At 68.3% G+C, this 21647-nt stretch overlaps 5 protein-coding genes across 5 annotated transcripts in view; 4 read left to right on the forward strand and 1 right to left on the reverse strand.

Annotated features, from left to right (window-relative positions):
• Nucleotides 1-2223: 2223 nt before the first annotated feature.
• CHLNCDRAFT_14078 (hypothetical protein) lies at nucleotides 2224-3382 on the forward strand (the record flags this gene model as incomplete). The annotated part of the gene is made up of 4 exons (XM_005851885.1): nucleotides 2224-2298; nucleotides 2555-2617; nucleotides 2813-2937; nucleotides 3256-3382. Coding segments are annotated over 4 exons (390 nt in total), but the record flags the coding sequence as incomplete, so codon positions are not given.
• A 998-nt stretch (nucleotides 3383-4380) lies between these two features.
• CHLNCDRAFT_133619 (hypothetical protein) lies at nucleotides 4381-8372 on the forward strand (the record flags this gene model as incomplete). The annotated part of the gene is made up of 9 exons (XM_005851886.1): nucleotides 4381-4436; nucleotides 4683-4794; nucleotides 4918-4979; nucleotides 5228-5417; nucleotides 5688-5771; nucleotides 6182-6280; nucleotides 6566-7555; nucleotides 7684-7833; nucleotides 8010-8372. The coding sequence occupies 9 exons, from the start codon at nucleotides 4381-4383 to the stop codon at nucleotides 8370-8372; spliced, it is 2106 nt and encodes a 701-aa protein (XP_005851948.1).
• A 4769-nt stretch (nucleotides 8373-13141) lies between these two features.
• Nucleotides 13142-16982, forward strand: CHLNCDRAFT_56617 (hypothetical protein; the record flags this gene model as incomplete). The annotated part of the gene is made up of 10 exons (XM_005851887.1): nucleotides 13142-14283; nucleotides 14455-14550; nucleotides 14690-14748; nucleotides 14964-15070; nucleotides 15317-15461; nucleotides 15714-15882; nucleotides 16034-16140; nucleotides 16332-16402; nucleotides 16560-16753; nucleotides 16961-16982. Coding segments are annotated over 10 exons (2112 nt in total), but the record flags the coding sequence as incomplete, so codon positions are not given.
• Nucleotides 16983-18516: 1534 nt separating this feature from the next.
• Nucleotides 18517-19015, forward strand: CHLNCDRAFT_133624 (hypothetical protein; the record flags this gene model as incomplete). The annotated part of the gene is made up of 2 exons (XM_005851888.1): nucleotides 18517-18562; nucleotides 18837-19015. The coding sequence occupies 2 exons, from the start codon at nucleotides 18517-18519 to the stop codon at nucleotides 19013-19015; spliced, it is 225 nt and encodes a 74-aa protein (XP_005851950.1).
• Nucleotides 19016-19617: 602 nt separating this feature from the next.
• Nucleotides 19618-21647, reverse strand: part of CHLNCDRAFT_59548 (hypothetical protein) — a 3063-nt gene continuing 1033 nt past the window's right edge. Inside the window, exons 4-8 of the mRNA XM_005852198.1 lie at nucleotides 21454-21577; nucleotides 21096-21219; nucleotides 20703-20777; nucleotides 20335-20402; nucleotides 19618-20144 (exon numbers count right to left, since the gene is read on the reverse strand). Of these exons, the coding sequence (XP_005852260.1) occupies nucleotides 20005-20144; nucleotides 20335-20402; nucleotides 20703-20777; nucleotides 21096-21219; nucleotides 21454-21577 (531 nt within the window). The 3' untranslated portion in view covers nucleotides 19618-20004. The remainder of the gene's footprint in view (nucleotides 20145-20334; nucleotides 20403-20702; nucleotides 20778-21095; nucleotides 21220-21453; nucleotides 21578-21647) is intronic.

Here is a 21647-nt window from a genome sequence, read left to right on the forward strand (position 1 = left end):
GGGCGGTGGTGCAGCAAGAGCTGGAGGCGGCGCACCACCGCCAGGAGCAGGGCCAGCCGCTTGCTTGCTTGTGTGGGCTTACAGTCTGGTTTCAGCAAGAACAAGCTTGCAGCACAGACTTTGTTGTTCGAGCAAGGAGGGATGAAGCAGTAGAACAACAGGCAGGACAGGCCAACTGACAGGTCACCGAGCGTTTAGTGTGTGAGCGGGCAGGCAGTACTGCATGTCGTGGAGCAGGTGTGGTGCGGTAAGAGCAAAGGGGGTGGACATGAGAGTGGGGGTTCAGGGCGGGACTGCAGGCAGCGCAACGGTGGCGGTCAGCCAGCGCTGGTGACAGGCGGCCGTAGGAGTGGTGTTTGGACTGCTCTATAGTTTGGCTGTAAGGTCTTCATGAAATTCTGTGTTTCTCCATGCCTGATGCATCCGAAAGATGTGGGCTGCGGGCTGATTGTGGAGCAAAACACATGCTTGTGACGTGGACGCGCGCGTGTGAGCTGGATGCATGGTCCTGGATGCGGCCTCTCGAGAATGTGCAGGGCTGGCAGCGGCGGCAGCGGCATGGCGGCAGTGGCGGCAGCGGGAGCAAGGCGGCGGCGGCGGCTTGAGCGCCACCCCGCTGCATCGCGCCAGCGCGCTCTCATTTGACATGTTTGTGGATTCTTGCTGCGGAGGCCACCAATGACCGTGCGGGATCTCCGGAATGCCGGCCCACGCAACTTGGTAACAACGGGTGCGTTGCCGCAGGCAGGGGCGAAAGAGTGTGTTCTAATTGACGGCAGCGTGCGGCGGGCCTCCTATGCGAGCAGCAACATTGAATGCCTCAGTCGCCCCCCAACCACCTCCTGCTGCCGCCGCCGCCTCTGGCGCCCTCCAAAGGCTATGCAAACTCTGTGCCGGCAGCAGCAGGGAGTGCATGCATGTTACCTGGAAGCATGCATGTGACCTGGATGCATGCGTGTGACATGGAAGCATGCGTGTGAGCTGGATGCGTGCATGTGACGTGGACGCGTGCGTGTGAGCTGGACGCATGCTGTGGCCTGGTTGTGGCCTCTTGACGATGTCTCCAGACCTCCCAAATGGTGCTAATTGTGCGAGGTGTGGGCTGCTTACACAGGAGGAGCCGGGAGTGCAATGGGGCGGGGACCCGCCGCCGCCGTGGCGGCGGACTATAGAAAGCCGCCATGAGTGCGCGTCGGCATCGTCTTAATTGTGCGCTGGGATCTCAGGGCCTTTCAGCAGGCGGCGGACGACAAACAACTGCGAGATGAGCGCATTTCTGAGTTGTGCAGCCTCCAGCTCGCTACCCTCCACCAGCGGCAGGGCCTGCGAGCCAGCAGCCGGGAGGCGGCTTTTACACGCGGCCCTGCTGCAGCGCCGCGCAGCGCCGGCCGCTAGACACATCGACCGGCGGCGGCGGCGGCGGGGCATGGCGACGGCTGCAGCGGACAAGCCAGACTGGCTCAGGTGCGATCTGCAGCCCCGCAAAGCTCTCCGTAGCGGCGCGAATAGAGCCTCGATGGTTCCACATGTTCTTGCCAGCAAGCTCTGCCGCTCTCGCTCCATGCCAGTGCCGCGCCGCCCGCCCATGGCTGCCTGGTGAACCGGAGCCTGCCTGCCTGCCTGGTGAACCGGAGCCTGCCTGCCTGCCTGCCTGCCTGCCTGGGAGCGCTGTGCAGAGAGCTGGAGGAGACCGCTGACTTGGATGAGGATGCAGCGCGGCTGCTGGCAGGCGCCAACGGCGACCCGGAGGTGGTGCAGCGGCGCATGCGGGACGGTGGGTGGCGCGGCGGCGGCCGTGGCCTTCTCAGCACCTCGCCGGCCCGCTCCCGCTCCATCCCTGTGCTGCCGCGGCCGCTTGCTTGGGCCCTGCCCTGTTGAGCTCGCACGGAAGCACACAGCCGCGGGATCCAGTGGATCAGCCGAACCGGTACCACCACCACCCTGTCGATACCGCTATGGTCCGGCGCTGTGCGTGTGCAGAGATGGATGCCATCCAGGCTCGCATCCTTGGCACCAAGTATGGCGGGGAGGATGCCCCCATGGAAGTCAGGTGGGTGGACCCATGTCCTGGGCAGGCCGCTGCTTGCTCGCAGAGGGGCCAGCAGGGCGGGAGCCGGCCCTCTGGTAAGCCGCAGGCATGCACCAGGTGGCAGGGCGCGCACAGAAGGCACCAGCTCCCGGTGCGCGTCTGCCTGCCTGCCTGTCCGCAGTTTTCGCAGCCCGGTGGACCAGTTCAGCCTGTGGGTGTGGTTGGAGCTGTACCGGCCTCCCACGGGTGGAGACCTTGAGCTCCTACAGGTGCGGGGCTGGCTGGGCATCGTGCCCAGGCTGGCTGCACTGCCAGCTGGCGGGCAGCGCAAGCGCCCGGTGGCGGCCCCTGCCGCGCACGCGGCCGGCAGCGCGAAGCTGGCGCCGGCTGCGCCTGCTGCCTGCTTGGCTGCCTGGCTGCCTGCCTGCTTGCTCTCCGTGGCTCCCCGCAACCTGCCTGCGCGCCCGCCGGCCGGCTCACCTCGCCTGGCACGCGCCTGCTGTGCTGTGCTGTGCTGTGCTGCAGGAGGTGCTGAACAGCTGGTACCTGCTTGGGCGGCTGGGAGCCTACAACTCCTCAAACCTCCAGGTGTGCAGTTGTGCGGCAGCGGGGAGTCGCCAAGCGTGCCTGGTTTGCTGCCACCAGGCGCCTCCTGCTGCTGCTGCTGCTGCTGCGGGCGGCGATGGAGCCTGCTGCGCTCCAGTGCTGCCGCCTCCCCCAGCGCCCGCGCTGCCTGTACCGCACGTGCTGCCGACACCCGTCTGTATCGCACGTGTACTGCAGGTGCTGTACCACCAGGACGGCGACCTGGAGGACCTGGCGTATGATACTGAGGAGGCCGCCGCCATGCCCGCCACCTTCCATGAGATGGCAGAGCTGGAGGCGCAAGGCTCCTGGGCCCGCTTCTGGTGGGTGGGTGGGACCGCCTGAGTGTCACACCTGGCGCCTCTCCCTGGGTGGCACCTCCGGCGGCGCAGGCGCACCTGGGCAACGCCCCTGCGGCGCCGCGCTCGCTGTGGGATCTGCCAACCCCAGCTGGCGGTGGCGGCCTCCGGCGCTTGCGGGCCTCCCGGCTGCCCGCTGCGCCTGCCGCTGCCTGCGTTGCCTGTCGCTGCGGTGAGGCTGGCCTCTCTGCCGTGCACCTGCTGCTGGCGGCGTGGCCGATTCCTCGCCCCGAGCCCGCCCGCCCTGCCACCCCCCCCCGCTCCCTGCCCTGCCACAATCAGGCTGGACATGGGCACAGCGGATGAGCTGGCGCTGGATGTGCTGGTGAATGCGCTGTCCAGCGTGTCTAAAGAGCAGCTGGGCATCCGCCAGCTGGTGGTGGGCGGACAGAACGAGGACTGGCCCGTGCCGCAGGCGCGTGGGGCGGGCCGTGCCCTGGTGCTGGGTATACCAGGATCCCAGCTGGCGCCCGTTTGTGCTCTCGTTTGCTTAGAACCGGTTCGCGCTGGCGGGGAGTTGGCTGGGAGGAGGCGAGGTTGCGCTGGCCGCCCTGGGCTGCCTGCCTGCCTGCCCTGATACCACAGCTAATGAGCGGTTTGCCTGCCTGCCTCTGCCTGCAGCGGGAAGACTTCCTGCCAGAGGCGACGATGGATCCGATGCGCGGCCCGCGGCGGTTTGATGGCAGCGAGGGCGGGGATGACGATGACGGCGAGTTCATGTCGTGATAGGGCTGCAGAGGTCCATGTGGGAGAGACCGCACCGATGCACTCCCCATGCGATGACTGGTGGCCGCCCCAGGAGAGGCCGCCTCGAAGCGGTCGCTGCACGGCTGCGCCGGAGCCGCAGCCGCAGCGCAGGCGCTTGCCGGCTGCCTGCAATCTGCCCTCTCTCTGTGTTATAAATCGTGCATGTGGGAATGCACGCATGGGGTGCTCTCATGAGGTTGTGCCCTCTCATCAGGGCACAAAGGAACCGCTCCTCTGGCAGAGCCGCGGGTGAGATCGCTATTCAATATTCTCTGCTCTGCTTGCTTTTCATCGGCACCCTACGAGCTGTGAAGAGGAGCGCAGGTGAGCAGCGCGATGTGCGCAGGCTGATGTCTCGGCGCTCCACGAGTCCCTGCAGCGGGTTTTCCTCCTCAGCATCCTAGCTTCAGCTCCGCGCCAATGCCAGTTGCCGGGCCTGGCAACTGCGTTTTGGCACAAGCCTGCCAGCCCACGTCCTTGCAGCCACCCCAACCTGTTGCGCCCTGAACCCCTGCAGCATTGGCTGCAAGGTACGCAGCAGCGGCGGCCCACGCTCACCCGGCACCCGCCCTGCCCACCCCCGCCCGCCGCCCACTTTCGACTTGCCAAGCCAGGGCTTGGCAGGGCGCTGTGCGGAGGGCCACGTGAGCCCCTCCCAGCATGTCTGGGGACGACGAAGGCGACCACCGTAGGCGCTACTTGAAGTGGAGCGACGAGTGAGCGGCGCCGCACAGCAGCGGCCCCGCACAGCGCCCTCTGCCGCTGGGCTCGCCCTGGAATCGCCCCGCCTGCCGCCGCCTGCCGACGTCGCAGCCGCCCCGGCCCCTGCTCTCGCGTCGCACCCCCGTCCCCGCGGCTGGCCGGCAGCATTCAGGTCCCTCCTGCCCCGCCCCCGCTGCCGCCCTCGGCCAGCCGACCTGCCTTGCCCGCCGCGTGCGTGCCTCCTCTGCCACCGCCTGCAGCCTGCAGGATGCGTACCTGGCGGCGCTGGAGAAGTGCGGCGGGCTGCAGGATGCGCGGCCCAAGCAGCTGCTGGACATGCTGCAGCCCAGCTACCCCTTCCTCACCCTCCAGGTTGGAAAGCGCCGGGCGCCCTGGCTCCAGGCGCCGCCACTCGGTGGCGCGGCCCCTTGATGTATTCATTGTTTTTCACAATCAACACGCCCTGCGCTTGCCTGCCCGACTGCCTGCCTGCAGAACGTGAAGAACCACCTGCAGAAGCAGCGCACCAAGGCAGCCAGGCACGGCGGCGGAGGCGGGTGCGTCGCGGCCCCGCCGCTCACGCCTGTTTCGCCGCCGCACAGCCTGCCCGCCTTGCCTGCTGTGCGCTGCCTGCACAGGCCCCCTGCAGGCCTGCCTGACCCTGCAGCCCCATGTCACTGCCCCCGCATCTACCAGCCCTGGGTTATGCCTGACCTCAGCTTTGCCGGGCCTGTCCCGCTGGCCCCATTCTGCCCCGATCGCGCCCCCATGCCCCGCTTTTGCCGCCCCACGCCTGCCTGTGCAGCGGCCGCGCCCCTGCCAGCCCCGGCTCCGACAGCCAGGGCGAGCCGATGGCCAGCGAGCCCACGCTGTCTGCTGGTACCGCCGGTACCGCCGGTACTGCCGGAACCCTGGGGACCGCCGACGCCCCGGGCGGCATGCTTGGGGGGCCCCGACCCGTGCCCACCATATGGCTTCCAGACGCCTTCTCGGCGGTGAGAGGCCAAGGACATAGTGCCAGCCAAGCACATAGTCATGTACCCCCAGCCAGAGCGCCTGCTGGCAGGCTGGCACGCCTCCTGCCCTGCCACGGGGCCGGATGCGTGCTGTCCCGCGGCCGCTGCGCCGCGCCATAACGCCTGCCTGCCTCAGCCCGCCCGCGCCCTACTGGCATCCTTTTCGCCCCGCGGCTGCCTGCCACGCTGCCGGCCTGCCTGCCGGTATGTGCATCCGTTGAATATCCATTTGTGTGTGTGTGTGTGCAGAGCGACGCCCAGACCAACTCCCTGGTCGACCTGGCGAAGCGGGCGCTGGCGCTGACGGTGCACCAGCTGGCACTGTACCGCAAGGTGCGGCCCGTACCGCCCCCTCCCACCCCCAATGCCGCCGCTGCCCCTGCGCCTGCGGCAGCGCCTGCCCTGAGCGCCGATTCCGTAGCCACCATGCCTGCCCTTCTGGCCAGCCTGGCTGCTTGAACCCCTCTGCCGCCCCCCCTGCTCCCTACCTCTCTCTCACACACACACATGCTCAGCAACGCTGCTGCGCATCTCTCTTCACTCCCTCCGCCGATCACTCTCTCACCTTCCGCCACGCGCCCTCTCACGCTGCCACCTCCCCGCCCCTGCCCACCCATGCCGCCGTCTCTCTCCCCTGCCCACGCCCCCTCTTCACTGCATCTGAACTCTCACGCAACACCATCAGACCCTCCTCCCCCACCTCTCCCTCCCCACCTCTCCTCCCCTGCCCCTGCCCCCCGCAGCTGCTGGAGGAGCTTGAGGTGGATGAGGGGGACCACGCGGCGCTAGTGGCGGCCCTGCGGGAAGATCCCACGGGGCAGACCGTCGTGCTGGACGCCCAGGTGGGGGCCGGCGAGGCGCCAGCTGGCGCCGGCTGGCAAGGTGCCAGCTCGCGAGACGCCAGCTTGCGAGGCTGGCCGGCATGCAGCGGGGCGGTGGCAGCGTGCGTGCAGCCTGCACTGCAGGCGGCGGTTTGCGGTTTGCCTGATGCTCGGGGGGGTGGGGTGTGTGTTGGCGCGAGCTCAGACCGTGGCGCGCGGGGTGTAGTGTGCAGGGCGCAGCGCCCAGCACCACCGCTACCTCACACACACGCACGCACACGCCGCCGCCCCCGCGCCTGCCCGCAGCGCGCCGCCAGCGCCGCGTCGCAGGGCGGCGGCGAGGACGGCCGCCCTGCGCGCCTGCGCCGCCTGCTGGCCCGCCTGCTGCCGCCCAATCCCTTCAGCTCCGGCCCCAAGGCGGAGGCGGCGCTGAAAATGGCGGCCTGGGTGGCAGCAGTGGCCCGCCACGCAGACGGCTCCGGTGCCGCTGCGGGGCCCTTCCTTGCGGCCGCAGGCGGCATGCTGCAGCCCCGCCTGGTGGCCACGCCCGACGCCGCGGGCGGCGCCTCGCTGGCTGCATCTGCCACCGCTGCTGCTCCGGCTGCAGCGGCGGCGGCTGGCGGACCAGCGGGGTCGTCTGCCGCTGCCGCGGGGCTGGCGGGGCATGACGGCGCAGCGGCGGCCGCGGCGGCTGCCGCAGGCCGAGCCGGCAGCGCAGAGATGGAGGAAGCTCCGGAGGGCGCGGCGGCGGTGCGGCGGCAGCGGCCCGACCTGCAGCAGCGCCGCAAGCGGCACAAGCCCCTGAGCGAGCTTCTGGCCGAGATCCCGCTGCAGGAGCCACTGCACGATGCTGCGCAGCATGCGCAGCAGGCCCAGCAGGCCCAGCAGGCCCAGCAGGCGCAGCCTGGCCTGCCGGGCCTGCCGCCGGGCGGCTCGGCGCCTGTGGGCATGCCGGGCACGAGCCCTGTGGGGCCAGCGGGCGCGCCGCTTGCTGGCGACACGCTGGGTCCCACTCTGTCCATGCAGCTGCAGCAGCACCTGCAGCAGCAGCAGCAGCACCTGCAGCTGCAGCAGCACCAGGCGGCGGCCGGCGGCGGCACCCTGCTGGGCGCCGGCCAGGCGCAGCAGGCGCAGCAAGGCATGGGGATGCAGCTGGAGGATGATTCGATGATGCTGCGGGCCCTGGATGCTCAGGCAAGCCTGAGAGCTAGCTATCAGCTGCTACCTGCCCCCTGGATCGCGCACGGCGCATGCCGCTGCTTGCGGGCAGGGCAGTCCACAGCCTCCTGCTGCGCCGTGGCCTGCTGTGCTGCCCGCCGCGCATGGGCCTGCCTCGGCGCCGGCACGTTGCTGCCGGCGCCGCCGCCGCCACCACAACCACCACGTTCTGTCGCACACACACCGCTGCCCACGCTTTGTTGCAGATGAGCAGCCTTCTTCTGCAGAGCGTCAGCAACGCCCTCCTGCGCTCCGCTCACGACGGCGGCACGGTGGGGGAGCCCGGCGGCGAGCCCGGCGCCGGCCTGCCGCCGCCCCAGGCCGCCGCGGGGCTGGATGCCGCGTTCCAAGCGCTGGTGATCTCCCTGCTGCCCTGCTGCGTGCGTCTGCGCCTTCTCCTCCCTTCCATTTGGCTGCCCGCGAGGCTCCCCTCCACTACCGCCGCCCCCGGCGCGAGCGTGCCGCCGTTCTGCTCGCCCGTTTGCTCACGCGCCGCTCCTGCTGTGCCTGCCGCGCCTGCCGCGCCGCGCAGGGCGACGAGCCGCTGCCCGCCGCCAGCCTGGACATGGGCGTGCTGCGCTCCTTCCTCGACATGCTTTCCAGCGGCGGCATGTCCCCATTCACCTCTGCCGGCCTGCCAACCCTCAGCGAACTCGTGATGGCGCACTCTGGGGGCGTGGGGCAGGCCGCCGAGGGGCAGGCCCCCGCGGGGCAGGCCGCGTCCGGCCCCTCGCCGCCGCCTGCCTTCCTGGGCATGGCCGGGTCGGGCCTGTCTGGCGGCGCCGGCGGCTCGGGGGGCAGCGGCGGCAGCGGCGGCAGCGGCGGCATCGGGGGCGGCTCCTTCTCCGCCTTCACCGCGCCCAGGCCCGGCGGAGGGGCCGCAGGCGGCCAGTAGCGCGGCCGCCGTGGCATTCCGCTGCTGCACCACCCACCGCTTGACCACCCATCGCCCGTGCCAGAGGACCTCCCGCCTCTGCCTCAGTTGTCCCTTCACTTTCTGCTCATGCCCACTCGCCCTTCGCTGCCTGTCATGATCATGTGCGCGGATTGCAAGCATGCTGTTTGCAACCGCACTGAAACTGAGCTTTGAGCCGCACCTGCCAGGCAGCGCGAGCCAGGGCACTGCTGTGTTTGCTGATGGTGCTGCACCTCATGCCGCGCTCAGCATGCGACGCCACTTGGCATGATGCGTTACAAAGGGAGGCTGTGAGGTTGCAATGGAGTAATTACCACCCATGGAAACTGCCGGAGCAGTCAATCAACATGCAGCTGGAGGCGCTTAATGTTATGGTGCGGCGAGGATGAGGCGCTGTGGCGGGGAGCCAGCCAGCTGTGTGGCAGCGAGGTGCAGACCTAGGTCGCCGCGCCGTGACGGTCGCCGTGATCAGGGCCTGTTTTCGCCAGGCGCCAGCGCCCCCGGGGCAAACCGCATGGCCAGCTCCTTGACGCAGGCGTCCTGGTCGTCAGCTGACTGGCAACGGTCGCCGACGCTGTTGCTGCTGTCAAGGTCGAGGGCGCGGCAGCTGCGCACGCACTCTGCCTCAGCGCCGTTGTCGTACCAGAGGGCCGCGTTGATGTAGGCGCAGAGGGAGCCGCAGTTGGCGCCTGCGGGGGCGGCAACTTGGATGGGGTGGGCGCCGGCTCGCCGGCAGCTCAAGCTTAAGGTGGCACGGCTGCTAGGTGGAGTCCACTGGGGCAGCTGCATGCAACTGTCTGCCCGCATGCGTGCACAGCCTGCATGCGTGTACGCTAATGCGGCATGTCCGCTCGGCATGCTTGCGCAGCGCTGATGGGCACGCACCCGGCGTGTCGCCCCGAGTGTCGCGGAGGTTGGTCACAACCGGCCAGATTGGGGGCCCTGGCTGAGCCAGCACGTGCAGGCGGGGCCTGCAGGGGCGGCAGCAGCTGGCAGCCCAATCTGGGTGTCATGAAACCATGTTTCGCTGGACAAGATCAGCCCGGACGGCACGCAGCAGGCAACCTTGCGGCTCCACCTGGCGCGTGTGACGCAAGAGACGCCCGCCCACACCCGGCTGCGCCACTACTTCTGCGATGTGCGCCCGGAGTGTTGTAGCCTGGATGGCTATGGCCGCCCACCGTATGTCACGGAGGTGCGTGAGCGGCGCTGCCGCCGCGGCCTGACCGAGCTGCGCACAGGCATGCACTGGGGGGCGGAGGAGCAGGGGCGACGCACTGGCACGCCCCGCGAGCAGCGCGTGTGCCCGCACTGCCCCGCCCTGGATGGCCCTGGCGGCATTGAGGACACCCGACACATCCTGTTTGTGTGCCCCCTGTATGCCGCCGAGCGCGAGCGCTGGCCGGAGCTGTTCCACGAGTTCCTGGGCCTGCCGCCGGCGTCCGTCCCCCTCAGCGCATTCTTCCAGCAGAGCAACACCGAGCTGGCAGCCCTGGCGGCTGCATGCCGCAAGAAGGCGCGGGACGCCGTGAGCCCACAGTAACACAGTACCCTTGATTGATTGATCTTTATATTGTGCAGGGCAGGGGGAGGAGGAAGGGGCGGTGAACTCTCTGGCGGGACCGGCATAGGGCTGCTCAGGCGCCTGTCCGCACTGCCCCCGGGGAGACCCGCCTCAATCAGCCTCTCCCCCCCTGTTCTGTTTGCACCCCCCCCACCCCCCCCCCCTTCTCTCTCTCCCCGTTTGTGTATGGTGCCTTCACCTTTCCAGCTGCTGCACCACAGCTGGGCCCGTAGCATTCATTTGCTCCTTATGGGTGTAACAGACAGACAGACAGGCTGCAACAGTCACAGTACTAGTGCCACGCTTGTCCGGTACGCTTTAATCCGGTACGCTTTGGTCTGGCATACGCGCGTGCACCGCCGCTGCTCACCCGAGCACCAGGGCGGCACACAGGGCCAGCAGCAGGGTGGTGGGCTTCATCGCGTCAGGCAGGGAGGCGCCGGGGCTGCGGTGATCGGCAGGGGCGGCACGGGAGCAGCAGGGAGCTGAGCAGGCACCCGTGTGCTGCTCAGCGGCTCACAACATTATCGAGTGGCAGAATCGCCCCTGGTGCAGCTCTCGAATTGCAAGCTGCAAGAGTACGGCCCTGCACGTCCCTCGCTGGCTGCGCCACAACCCAACTACAGCAGGGTACAACAACCTGTCCCACCAGCCCTCCTCACCTTGCACACTGGAGCCGTAACGACGAGTGCTCAGGCAACGAGCCCACATCATCCTCATGTGAAACTTTCTTCCATCATGCCGCCACCGCCCTGTCCCGCCAGCTACACCCATAGGATGGCAGCATTGCACTAGTGGGCATGCCATCTGCTGCCACACAGCACAAGCATGCGCATGAATGAGTCAGCTGCTCTGTCGCAGTGGGCGCGTGGCTGGCTGCGCCCCTGGAGCCCGGGCGGCAGGGAGCGGCCGCGGCAGGGCTGCCTCCAGGCACTCAGCTGACTGCTGCTGCTGTTGCTGCTGCTGCTGCTGCTGCTGCTGCGCAGGGCACACTAGGCCTTTACACGGGCAGCCAACACAATCGTATAATCAATCAACATGAGCTAATCCAGCATACGCTCCAACAGGGTTACAGACAAGGGGGTGTCTTGCTAGGATGTCTCGACATAAGCGCAAACGGGCTAGAAATCAGCTTGCTCCAGCACAGCCAAGCGAGCCGACGGCGTGCGAGCGGCGCTGCGGTGCGCGGCATGCCGCCCGCGCTGCCACCGCCCCCTCAGGGCCTGTTCTGGCCCGGGTTGGCGATGGAGGCGTAGTACTTGACGCAGTCGCCCTGCTCGTCTTTGGGGACCTGATCATAATCCCTGCACACCTCTGCGAGGCTGATGGAGATGTCTTCGTCGCGGCACCAGCGCACACAGTCGGCGTGCGTCATGCCAAAGTCGTCGTTGTAGGAGCAGAAGGAGCCGCAGTTGGCGCCTGCGGGGCAAGCGGAGGGAGCGGAGCGGCGGTGGCTGAAGGAGGGGCATGGTTCAAAGCCCTGCATGTGGATTCAGGAGGCGGCGAGCCGCGGCAGGCAGCTGCGTGTTGCATGCCCAGCCAGCTGCGGCAGGCTGTGGCTCAGTTGTGCGCTCAGCTGCCTGGCGTCAACCCGTGTGACTGAAACCGGGCTGTCGGCAGCGCACCTGGGGTGAGGCCATACGTCCCAACGTTGGGCTGAGCCAGCGAGTGCAGACGGGGCCTGCAGGGGCAGGGGCAGCAGCAGGGTCACTGTCAGGCTAAACAACATCAATCTGGGCTTGCTGCCCTGCGCAACACCCTATGCACAGCACCCTATCTTGCTGGCAGCTGGGAACTCCCGCTGCCGTCCCGCACAGTCACTGTGGGGTACGCCCGGTCAGCGGGGCGACCCAGCCAGCACGCGACTGCCAACGCGCACCCGATCAGCAGGGCGGCGCACAGCGCCAGCAGCAGGGTGGTGGGCTTCATGCTGGGAGATGGGGAGGCACCGGGGCTGCGGTGAGCGGCAAGGGGGAGAGTGGGAGCTCAGAAGGCGCCCAAGGGCGGGGAGCTCTGCTCGCAAGGCAGCATCACCCCAGGAGCAGTCATGCAGGCTTCCAAGGGCACCAGGCATTTTCAGTGGCACTGTGTGCACCGCTCAGTTTGGCACAACACAGACAGCCCTCCCGCACTGCAGCCTCCTCACCTTGGATCACACAGGCAGCGTCTTGTAGCAGTAGAGGAAGGTAAAGGTAAAGGTGGGGAAGAGCCTCCACAGGCTTAACTTCCCGGTTTTAACGTCTAGCTTTAGACCATTATTTGATCTGCCCGACGCGCCAAGTGCAGTACCCCCCACTAGTAGTGAATGGGTCCCGGGGAGGCCTGTGCCGAAGCCTTGGCGATTCTATTAGGCGTTCCCGAAGGAATTGGCTTGGATTGGCGCTGAGCCGGTCAGCTATGCCGCGTTTGTCCTCACAAAGTTTCGACATGGGAGGAATCGAACCTGTGCCCTCTCGGAGGGTTTAGACACTAGCTCCAGCGCCTTCAAAGAAGGCCTTTCTTAGCCGCGGGGTAAGAGGAGCAGTAGAGGAGATTGTGTGCAACAGGAATGGGCCCCCGAGTGTGCGGCATTGTCAGCATGGGTGACGAGATGGTACTGCAGGTACCTTTTTTGTTCCAAGGCGCCAGCTCAGCCGCTTCACTGCTCAAGGAGCATGACACCAAACGACAGCAAAGGGACTTCCCACTTCCAAACAACTGCAGCGGGGCTTCCCTCTGTCGAAGCAGGGCACTGCCAAGTCAATCAAGATGCTAATGGAGCTGGTAAGAACAAATCACACGAAATCCGGCAGAAGGACGAAGCACGTAACTCGTCCCAAGGGAGCGGCCGGCTGCCTCGGGTTCTTCCGCCCTGTGCCGCCGCCGCCGCTGCTGCAGCTGCGCGTGCCGTGGGCTGGGAGTTGCTCGACTTGTCATGCATGGTGGAATCATCCTGTTTGAAAGCACCAGGGGCTAATTTGCTGCATCACGAGCGTGCCGACTCTCAAACAGCCGGCCTCCGCCTGACCCGCCCGCTGGGCCGCCGACCAGGCAGCGGCGCGGGCCACCATAGCAGCGTGACCTTTGCACATCGGCAAAATCTCCGCCGGTGCTTCAATCACTCCAGCAGGGTTGCCAGCGCTTCCCCGCACCTGGGCCAGCCTGCACAGCGGTTCGTGTTGAGCGGGCCGGCACTGATGAGGCCATGAGCACTCGCACCTTTAGCCGCAGAGGCAAGGCGGAAGCACTGCAGCCCTCCCCGGCAGAAACACAACCCGCGGGCCCCTTGGATCACCTGCTTGCAAGCTCTCCACACTCTCCTGACGCCTGCACGGACCCGCTCAGCCCCTTCTTCTTCGGCAGCGGAGAGGCAGAGGATCCCGACCCCGCCAAATCAAAGGGCCGCGCCAGCGGCGGCAGCGGGCGAGCGGGAGCGGCGGCCGGCAAGCCGCACAGGCCCAGCGGCGGCAGGGCTGGAAGCACGGCTGCCTCGCCCGCGCAGCAGAAGCAGTCTGCAGCCGGCAGGAAGTCTTCCTGCAAGGCAGCAGCAGCCTCAGGAGCGGGACCTGTAGCCATCACCGGACGCACCACCCAGCAGCAGCAGCAGGCGGTGGCAGCACGCGGCAAGGCCAAGCCACGCCCGGCCGTCAAGCCAGCAGCATCCCCCCTGCTGCATCGCAGCTCTGGCGGTAACACCAGGGCGCGGCAGCACAGGGACCAGGCGGCGGCAGCGGCCACCAGCCCAGCAGAGGCTGTGCAAGGGTCGGCGCAACGCACGACGGGAAGGAGGTCGCTGGGTGGCGGCAAGCCCTCTGTCCGCAGCAGGCCAGCACCTGAGGCGGCAGCCCAGCAGCAGCAGCTGCCTGCGGTGCCAGCAGGGAAGGCAGGCGGCTCGCCAGGCAAGCGCAAGGCCCCCGTCGCACCTGCGCCAGCAGCAGACGAGCGGGAGCTCGAGCCCAGCCCCGGGCGGTCGCCAAGCAAGAAGATGAAGAAGGGAGGCAGTGCCAGCGGCGCAGAGCCAGCCACATCAGCGGCAGCAGCCCTGGCAGCTTCAGCAGCCCCTGCAGCAGCAGCAGCAGCAGCAGCGCCAGCCAGGGCGCCCTCACGGACAGCCGGGGCCAGCGGCGGCGGCGCCAGCAGGCGTGGGGCCCAGGCTGCCGGCCCGCCGGCGCCGGCGCCCGCGGCTGCCGCCGGGGCAGCGGGCACGGCAGCCGGGCGCGGCGGCGGCCTGGGAGGGATGCAGATGGCAGCCCTGACGCGCCTGCTGCGCCCGGCGGCGCTGCGGGAGCAGGCGGCGGCGACGACGGTGGTGCAAGCGCAGGCGCTGGGCGAGCAGCAGAGCATCACGTTCGTTCCTCAGCCTGCCTCTTGGCCATTGCCGTTGAGCTGACTGGTTGGCTGGCTACTGGCTCGCGGGCCTGGTAGCGGCGGGGGTCTGACTGGATGTTGTGTTGGAGAGGCGGCGTCAATCACTCGTCCCTTGCTGCCTCGCCGCCATGCCTGCCGCGCCCGCTGCAGTGACGACGCCCTGTGGGCCCTGGATGGCCTGGCCTCTGGCAGCGACACCACCGCACGGGAGAGCCTGGCGGCACTGGCCGAAATCTGCGCCACCAGGTGCCTGCCTGCCTGCCTGCCTGCTTGTGGTTGGCTGTCCGCCTGCCAGCCTGCCCGCCTCCCGGCCGGCCCTGCGGTTTGCCCCGCTCATGCCCTCATGCCTGCCTGCCCGGGTGCTTGGGCTTGGTGCGTGGTGCAGGCGTGGCCGCCTGGCGCTGCGCAGCGGCAACATCGCCGCCGATGTGCTGGCGGCAGCAGGTGCGGGGCCTCTGGACGAGGCCGTTGCCTGCCGCTTGCCCTTGCTGCGCTGCCGTCGGGTAGCTGCACGCATCCCGTTGTCGCTGCCGCCCCGCGCCCGGGAGCTGTGCTGACGTGCTGCCTGCCTGCCTTCCAGCCTGCCTTCCAGCCTGCCTGCCTGCCTGATGCGATGCCTGCCCCGCCTTGTGCTGCCTGCCTGCCCTCTTTGCCTGCAGGCACGCTCCAAGTGCAGCAGGACCCTGTGCAGGCGCTGGGCCTCGCCACCCTGCTGCTCTGCTTCTGCCAGGCCGACGCCGACGCGGCGCTGCTAGGGCGGCGGGAGGTCGCGGCGGCGGCGGCCCTGCTCCTCAAGGCAAGCCGCGCCCGCATGGCAGCCTGCTGACATCAGCGGCGGCTGGCGCCTGGCAGCGGCGCCCTCGTGCACGAAGCAAGCTGCCTGGCTGTCGGGCGCCACTGTAAACTCCCCGTGCAGCCCAGCCCCTCCGCTGCCCGCACTCTCCCGCTCCGCCACGCCCACCGCCGCACCGCACCGTTCCACCCACACCTCACCACCCCCTTTTGCCTGCAGCTGTCGGGGTCGCTGGAGGTCGGCACTGGCGACGGCCCCGCCGCCGCCAGGCTGCTGGTGGTCCTCAGGGAGCGGCCCTACTCGGCACAGGTGCAAGCAGAGGAGCGGGGCAGCCCGCTGGCGCTGGCCCTGGTGGCGCTGGCAGGTGCGTTGTGAGCATGCGTCTGTGCGTGCGCCCCTGCATTCTGGACCTCCCTCGCCGCTGCGGGTGGGGTGTTGGTTCCATCGTGCAGCGCCCTTCCTCAGTGGTTCGTTCCCTGCCGCTCTCGGCCCCGCCTCTGCGCTGCCCAGCAGACTCCCTCAGCCCCAGTGTCTCAGCGCCGGTGTGCGGAGCGGCATCCCTCGCTGCGACCCCCTCATTCTTGTGCTGTTGTACTGTTGTACTGTTATACTGCAGGATGCCTCAACCCCCACGACACCGCCATCAACGCCGACCCGCTCAAGCGGGCGCTGCGGGAGGCGGGCGCGCTGGAGGCGGCGGCGCAGGTGGCGGCGGAGCACGCTGCGGCGCTGGCCGACGCAAGCCCCACCATCCAGACCGTGCGCCACCTGTGGCGCCTGCACAAGTGAGGCGGCCAGCTGCGCGCGCTGCGGCACGCCATGCTGGCAAGGCTGCGCCAGCTGTGCTGGGCAGCGCTCTTGCTGCCGCGGCGGGCTGGGCAGCGCCATGCTGCTGCTCTGCTGCAAAGGACCACGGCCGCTGTTGCCGTGCCACAGGGCGCTACTGGTACTGGAGAACGTCTGCTTCGCCTGCCCCGACAACGAGGCGCGGCTGCTGGCGGTGACGGTACAGACGGGGCTGCCGCCGCTGGTGGCCACCACCGGTGCGCCGGCTGCCAGCGTGCCTGCTGCTGCCGACAGCAGCGAATGGCGCACCTCTGCCTCTGCTGCCACTCCGGTAATGTTCTTGGTTGCTGTGGTAGTCAGCAGCCCTGCGGCTGGCCCCGCTCGTGCCGCCGCTGTGCTGTGCTGACAGCGGTGCCGTCCCTCCACCTGCCTGCCGTCCTGCCTGCAGGGCTGGTCGGCTGGCTGGTGGCGCAGCTGGCGCTGCTGGCGCGGCAGGCGCTCATCACTGGAGTGAAGAAGGTGCAGCAGCTGGTGGTGAAAGTGCCCATTGCAGGCTTCTGGCTGCCAGAATTCCTGTGGCAGCTCAGCACGCCTTGCGCTGGCCATCCTGCTTGGGTTGATCACATGCCCCACCGGGCCCTGCCTCCACTGCTCCCTCCTGCGCCGCCTGCCGCAGGACTGCCTGCGTGCGCTGCTGGCTGTGCTGATGAACCTGACCCAGAGCAACGCGGCGGGCTGCGCGGCGGTGGTGGCGGCGGGGGCGCTCGGGGCGGTGGCTCGGGTGCTTGCCCAGCTGGTTCGAGGAGGGCCCAAGATCAGAGGTGTGGCTGCCAGCCGACAGGAGCTGGGCGAGTGGTCAGATGAGCTCAGGTGGGCCGCTCCCTCAGCGCAGCACAGCGCAGCACTTTTCCAGCTCAGCGCACGCAGCAAGCCTGGGGTTGTGGTCTGCCGCCTGCCTGGCCCTGCATGCCCGGGCAGAGGCGGCTGGGCAGAGGCTGCCATGCTTGGCAGGCCGCCTGCTGGGCAGCTGCGCGCATCGACGGCCGCTGCCTGCGCCTCTGCGCCCTCTGCCCGCAGCTACTGCCTGATGCTGCTGACCAACCTGGTGGAGCAGGAGCCCAGCCGCCGCCAGCAGCTGCGCCTGCTGCAGCTGCCAGACGTCGCCGGCGGCGGCGGCGGCAGCGGCGGCGCCCCGCTGCACGTCGTGCCGCTGCTGTGCGCCCTGCTGGCGGCGGTGGCGCCGCGGGCCAGGGCCGAGGCCTCGGCCGGCACGCCCACGGCAGCAGGCAAGCGCTGGGGCGGGCTAGGGCTGCGCTGAGGCGAGGCGCCATGGTCGCGGCTGGGCACAGAAAGTGGTGCTGTGGGGAGCTTGCTGGGGCCTTTCACTGCTCCCCCTGCTTTTTGTCCCGCCGCTGCTGCGCGCCGCCGCCCTCATCCCGCCCTCCTATTGACACCCCCTGTCTTTCCACCTGCCCGCAGCGGCGGCGGCTGGCGGGGGGCTGGCCAAGCGGCTGGGCCTGGGCAGCGGGGAGGTGACGGTGGACTGCCTGGAGACGTCGGATGCCGGGGGCCACGCCTCCATCGCCGAGGCGTATGCCGCCATCCTGCTGGGGTTCCTCATACAGGTGGGAAGCACTGCACACTTGCAGGCAGTGTTGGCAGTGCTGGAACACAGTGCTTGCGTTCCATGGGTGGGCAGGCGCTTGGGGCACAGCAGAATGTGGCCCTTTCAATGGGAGTGAAGTCGGGGAATCGATGTGCGCTTTGGATCAATCAAGCGGAGATGGCATCCCCGGGGATGGTGCTGCTCGGCTCTTGATGCAGCGAAGAGCGGCAAGCCTGCCCCTGAGACAGAGCCTCCCACCCCCGCCCCGCCCCGGCCTGCCCTGGCTGCAGGACTGCGGCGAGGCGCGGCGCCAGGCGGCGGCGCTGCTGGGCGGCAGCCTGGACTCTGTGGCCGCTGCCGTGGCCGCCTGCCTGCACTTTTATGTCACCACAGGTGCGGGAGCGGGTTTGGGGTTGCATTACGGGCCACATGTGGTGGCGGTGGGTGTGCGGGTGGCAGCGGATCCGGAACTGCGGTCGGATGTGTGCCCTTGCTCGAGGGCGGCGCTTAGCACATCTTTCCCCTCATGCTCATTCCCCTTGTGCTTTCTTTTCATGCCGCATCGCCCGCTCCTACTCGCAGGAGCCATGACCAAGAGCAACGAGGCGAGCCTTCGGGCGCTGCTGGCATCGCTGCAGCAGCCGCTGGAGGGCGCAGGCGGCGTGGCGGGAGCGGGCATGGAGGAGGAAGGGCAGGCCCTCAGCCCGGTGCTGGATTGAGGCTGGCGCTTCTGGCGGCGACTCAGCTGACGGCCCCCGGCCAAGCGATGCACAGGCGTCGCGGCTGGTGGGCAGAGACACTGCTTTGACCCACCCTCAATCCATTCGCTCAATGACTGCTGCTGCTGTTTGGGGGGCAGATCTTGCTCCAGCTGCCGGTAAGAATGATGTAAGCAAGCGGCGGGGGGCGCTGTACCCGGTGCGGCAGCTGCTGCCTCATTTAAGAGCCTCACGCCCCCTGCTCCTCTCGGCTTTCATTTTCCCTGCTTTTAGCTCTTGATTAAGTCATAACCCAAAGGCAAGGCGGAATGGGCAAGCTAGTCACCGTCCTCCTGTTCGCGCTGCTTGCAACGGGTGTGTCGCGTTGCGGTTCCGGCGTTAGCTGCGGTGTGGTGATGGCTGACAAAGTGCAGGCCGCCGATGGGCGGCCGTGTGAACATGCGGTCATATGTGCTCGCACGTCGCCTGTCGTGAACAGCCCCTGGTGGCTCTCCGCGGCGGCCAGCCGGCCGTGCATTAGTGCAATCGTACCCCAGCGTGCGGCCCGTACCCTTTAAGGGCAGCGCAATGCCTCCACCCCGCCACCGCCACCCCACTGCCGCTGCCGCTGCCGGTCCACACACCGCAGGGGTGCACGGCCGGCGGGAGCTGCCCAAGCCAACCTGCACCACCAACGCCATCTGCCTGGGCTGCCTGAAGGACAAGTGCAGCCAGTGCGCAGGAGGCTACTCGCTGGATTCCAAGGGCGTCTGCGTGCAGGTGCGGGGGGCGGAGAGCGTGGTGGTGGTGGTGGATGCATGCAGGTGACTGACGCGTGTAGCGCATCAGGCAAGGGTTGCTGGAGGAGGGGAACACAGGGATGGCACGCCCCGCTGCCGTTCGCCCAACAATCAGTTCCTTGAACAACCCGCGCTGAGCCCACCTGACGTTCTCGCCCCTTACACTGTGTGCTGGCTCCTCTCTGCAGTGCCCCTCCACCTGCCTGTCGTGCGACCCAATCAAGCCAGCCCGGTGCCGCGCATGCCGGCCGCCGTATGCGAGGCGTGGGAACAGGTGCATCAGGAAGACCAAGCCCTAGCAGGTAGGGGAGGCATGCGCTGCCTGAGCGCGCTGCAGGAGCAGTGGTTGAACGGCTAGCTGCCGGGGACATTTTGTTTGCCTGTGCTGTCCTCTCAACTCCCTTCAGCACTGTCCAGCACACTGCGCCGACCTCCCTGCCCTGCTAATCCTTGCAGGCTGAGCCAGGGGCCTCACGAATGGGCGGCCCTCCCTCACTTCCCCCGCTGACGCAGAGCTGCCGAGCCCTCCAGCTCCCCTCATCGCCTTCCCTGCGCTGCCGCCACTGGCGTGACTGACAACCTCCACATACTCGAGCCCTCTTGACTGACCTTTGAGCGCGACGAAGCAGTGCTGCATCATGAGCTTACAACCTTTTTCTATGAGCGATTCACTTGTAAGCAATGCACAGCAGCGCTCTCAGGTCGGCCAACAATCAGTTTGGGCGCGGGCGGCTGTGAGCGGCCTGCGCCAGATGAAATGTGTACTGCACACGTGTCGCCTGCGGCAGTCTATCGCTGCCCTGTGGCTGCTGCTGCTACCGGGCGCTGGCCTGGCCAGGCAGGCACGCTTTCTCGCCGCCAGGCAGCCCTCGCCCAGGGCTGCCGGGCCGTGGCGCGAGCCCAACTGCAGCCCAGCCCTCTGCCTGCTCAGCCTGCTGGGCTGGCGGCGGCTGCGTGCGCGATGTCCAGGTGCTGTCCATGGTACCGTAGCATGGTACCTCCCACAGCACCACCTCCTCAGTCCTCGAGGTAGTAGAAGGTTCCCGCCAGCTTCTGCTCCCGGTCCTTGGTCGACTCCTTCTTGTTGATGCGGGGCCGGTAGTTGGTGGGGTCCCGCCGGAACGTGATCTCCAGGTTCTTCAGGAAGGTGTTCATCCCTGCGGTACACAAGGCGGTACTTATGTCATGTCCAGGGCATCGCAGAGGTGCGGCGGGCAGCCTGGGCGAGGCAGGAGGGAGGCACAGGGAAGCGGACAGACGGGGGCGAGGCGGGGCCAGCAGGTGGAGGGCGCAAACAAGGGTGCAGCGTGAAATGCGGGAGGGACGCGGCGGCGCTGCACAGCTTGCCTGTGAGCAGCGACTGCGGCGTGCGGGCGGTGGCCTCCTTGGATGGCTGTCCCTCATACACGATGACCCTGCAGGCAGGCAGGCACATGCGTGTGTGTGTTGTGTGTGTGGTGGTGGTGGTGGGGGTGTGTGTGTGTGTGGGGGGGGGATGTACTGGTGTGCATGCGTATGTGTGCACGTGTGGATGCTGCGGTGTGGAGGGCAGCCCCAGCAGGCAGAGATTACGCCATGGTGCAGCAAGCCAAGGCCGTAAGTACGACGACATTGATTCTGCTGCGGAAGAAAAAGCACGCGGAGCCGGCCGGTCCGAGCTGCTCAGCGGCATATGCAGGCTGCAGAAGCAGCAATCAAAGGCGGCAAGCCAGCACCTGTCTGCCAGGTAGGCGGCCATGATGAAATCGTGCTCCACGATGAACGCCGTCTTCTTGCTGTGCATGATGAAGCTGCGGGGAAGCCGGGGCGGGGCGGGTGAGGCCAGCTCAGGGCGGGTGAGGCCAGCCAGGTGAGGGCGGGGCAGGGCAGGGCTGTGCTGCTGGGAGGTAGGAGGGCGGCGGGCGGCACGGCAGGGCGTGCAAGCAGGCGCCGCTGCGAGGCAGGGGCGCGGCGCCAAGCTCCCGCGAGCTCGGCTGGCGCGGCGCAAAGGCCCCTAAACCAGATGCAGCCTGTGGCAGCAAGGGGGCGCACCCCACGCCGCGCCGTGCCACGCACACGCCTCCAGCTGCGCCCCGCTCTCCCGCCCCCTCCCTCCCTCCCTCCCTCACCGCTTGATGACCTTGGCGGCCAGGATGCGCTGCTCAGAGTCAAGGTAGGCCGAGGGCTCGTCAATCAGGTAGACGTTGGCGGGCTGGCCCAGGCACAGCGTGATGGCCACGCGCTGCAGCTCGCCTGCGGGGCGACGAGGGCGGCGGCGGTACGAGTGAGCGGCGCGGGCGGTACGGCGGGCGTGAGAGACGGCACCGCGGGCGCGCGGGCCGGCAAGGGCTGCGTGTGTATATATGTGCACAGCCAAGTGGCCGGCGTGGGCTCCTGGCATAGCCCCCGCGCTCCCCCCTGCAACCTCCCGCCTCCCGCCGCCTCGTCCCTGCGTCAGCCTCCTCCCACGGCCGGGTGCCCGCTCACCTCCCGACAGCGTCTGGACCTGGTTGTCCATGAGGTGCTCAATGGCCAGCGGCTTCATGACGTCTGCCTGGAAGCCGGGGTGAAGGTACGAGTCGCGGATGCGCTTGTGCAGCAGGTCACGCACCTACCGGGAAGGTGGGGGGGCGCAGAGGGGGGGGGGCGTGCGTGAGAGGCTGTGTGTGTGGGGGGGGTGG

The sequence above is a fragment of the Chlorella variabilis genome, assembly GCF_000147415.1.
Source record: "Chlorella variabilis unplaced genomic scaffold CHLNCscaffold_1, whole genome shotgun sequence".
Classification (NCBI taxonomy): Eukaryota; Viridiplantae; Chlorophyta; class Trebouxiophyceae; order Chlorellales; family Chlorellaceae; genus Chlorella; species Chlorella variabilis.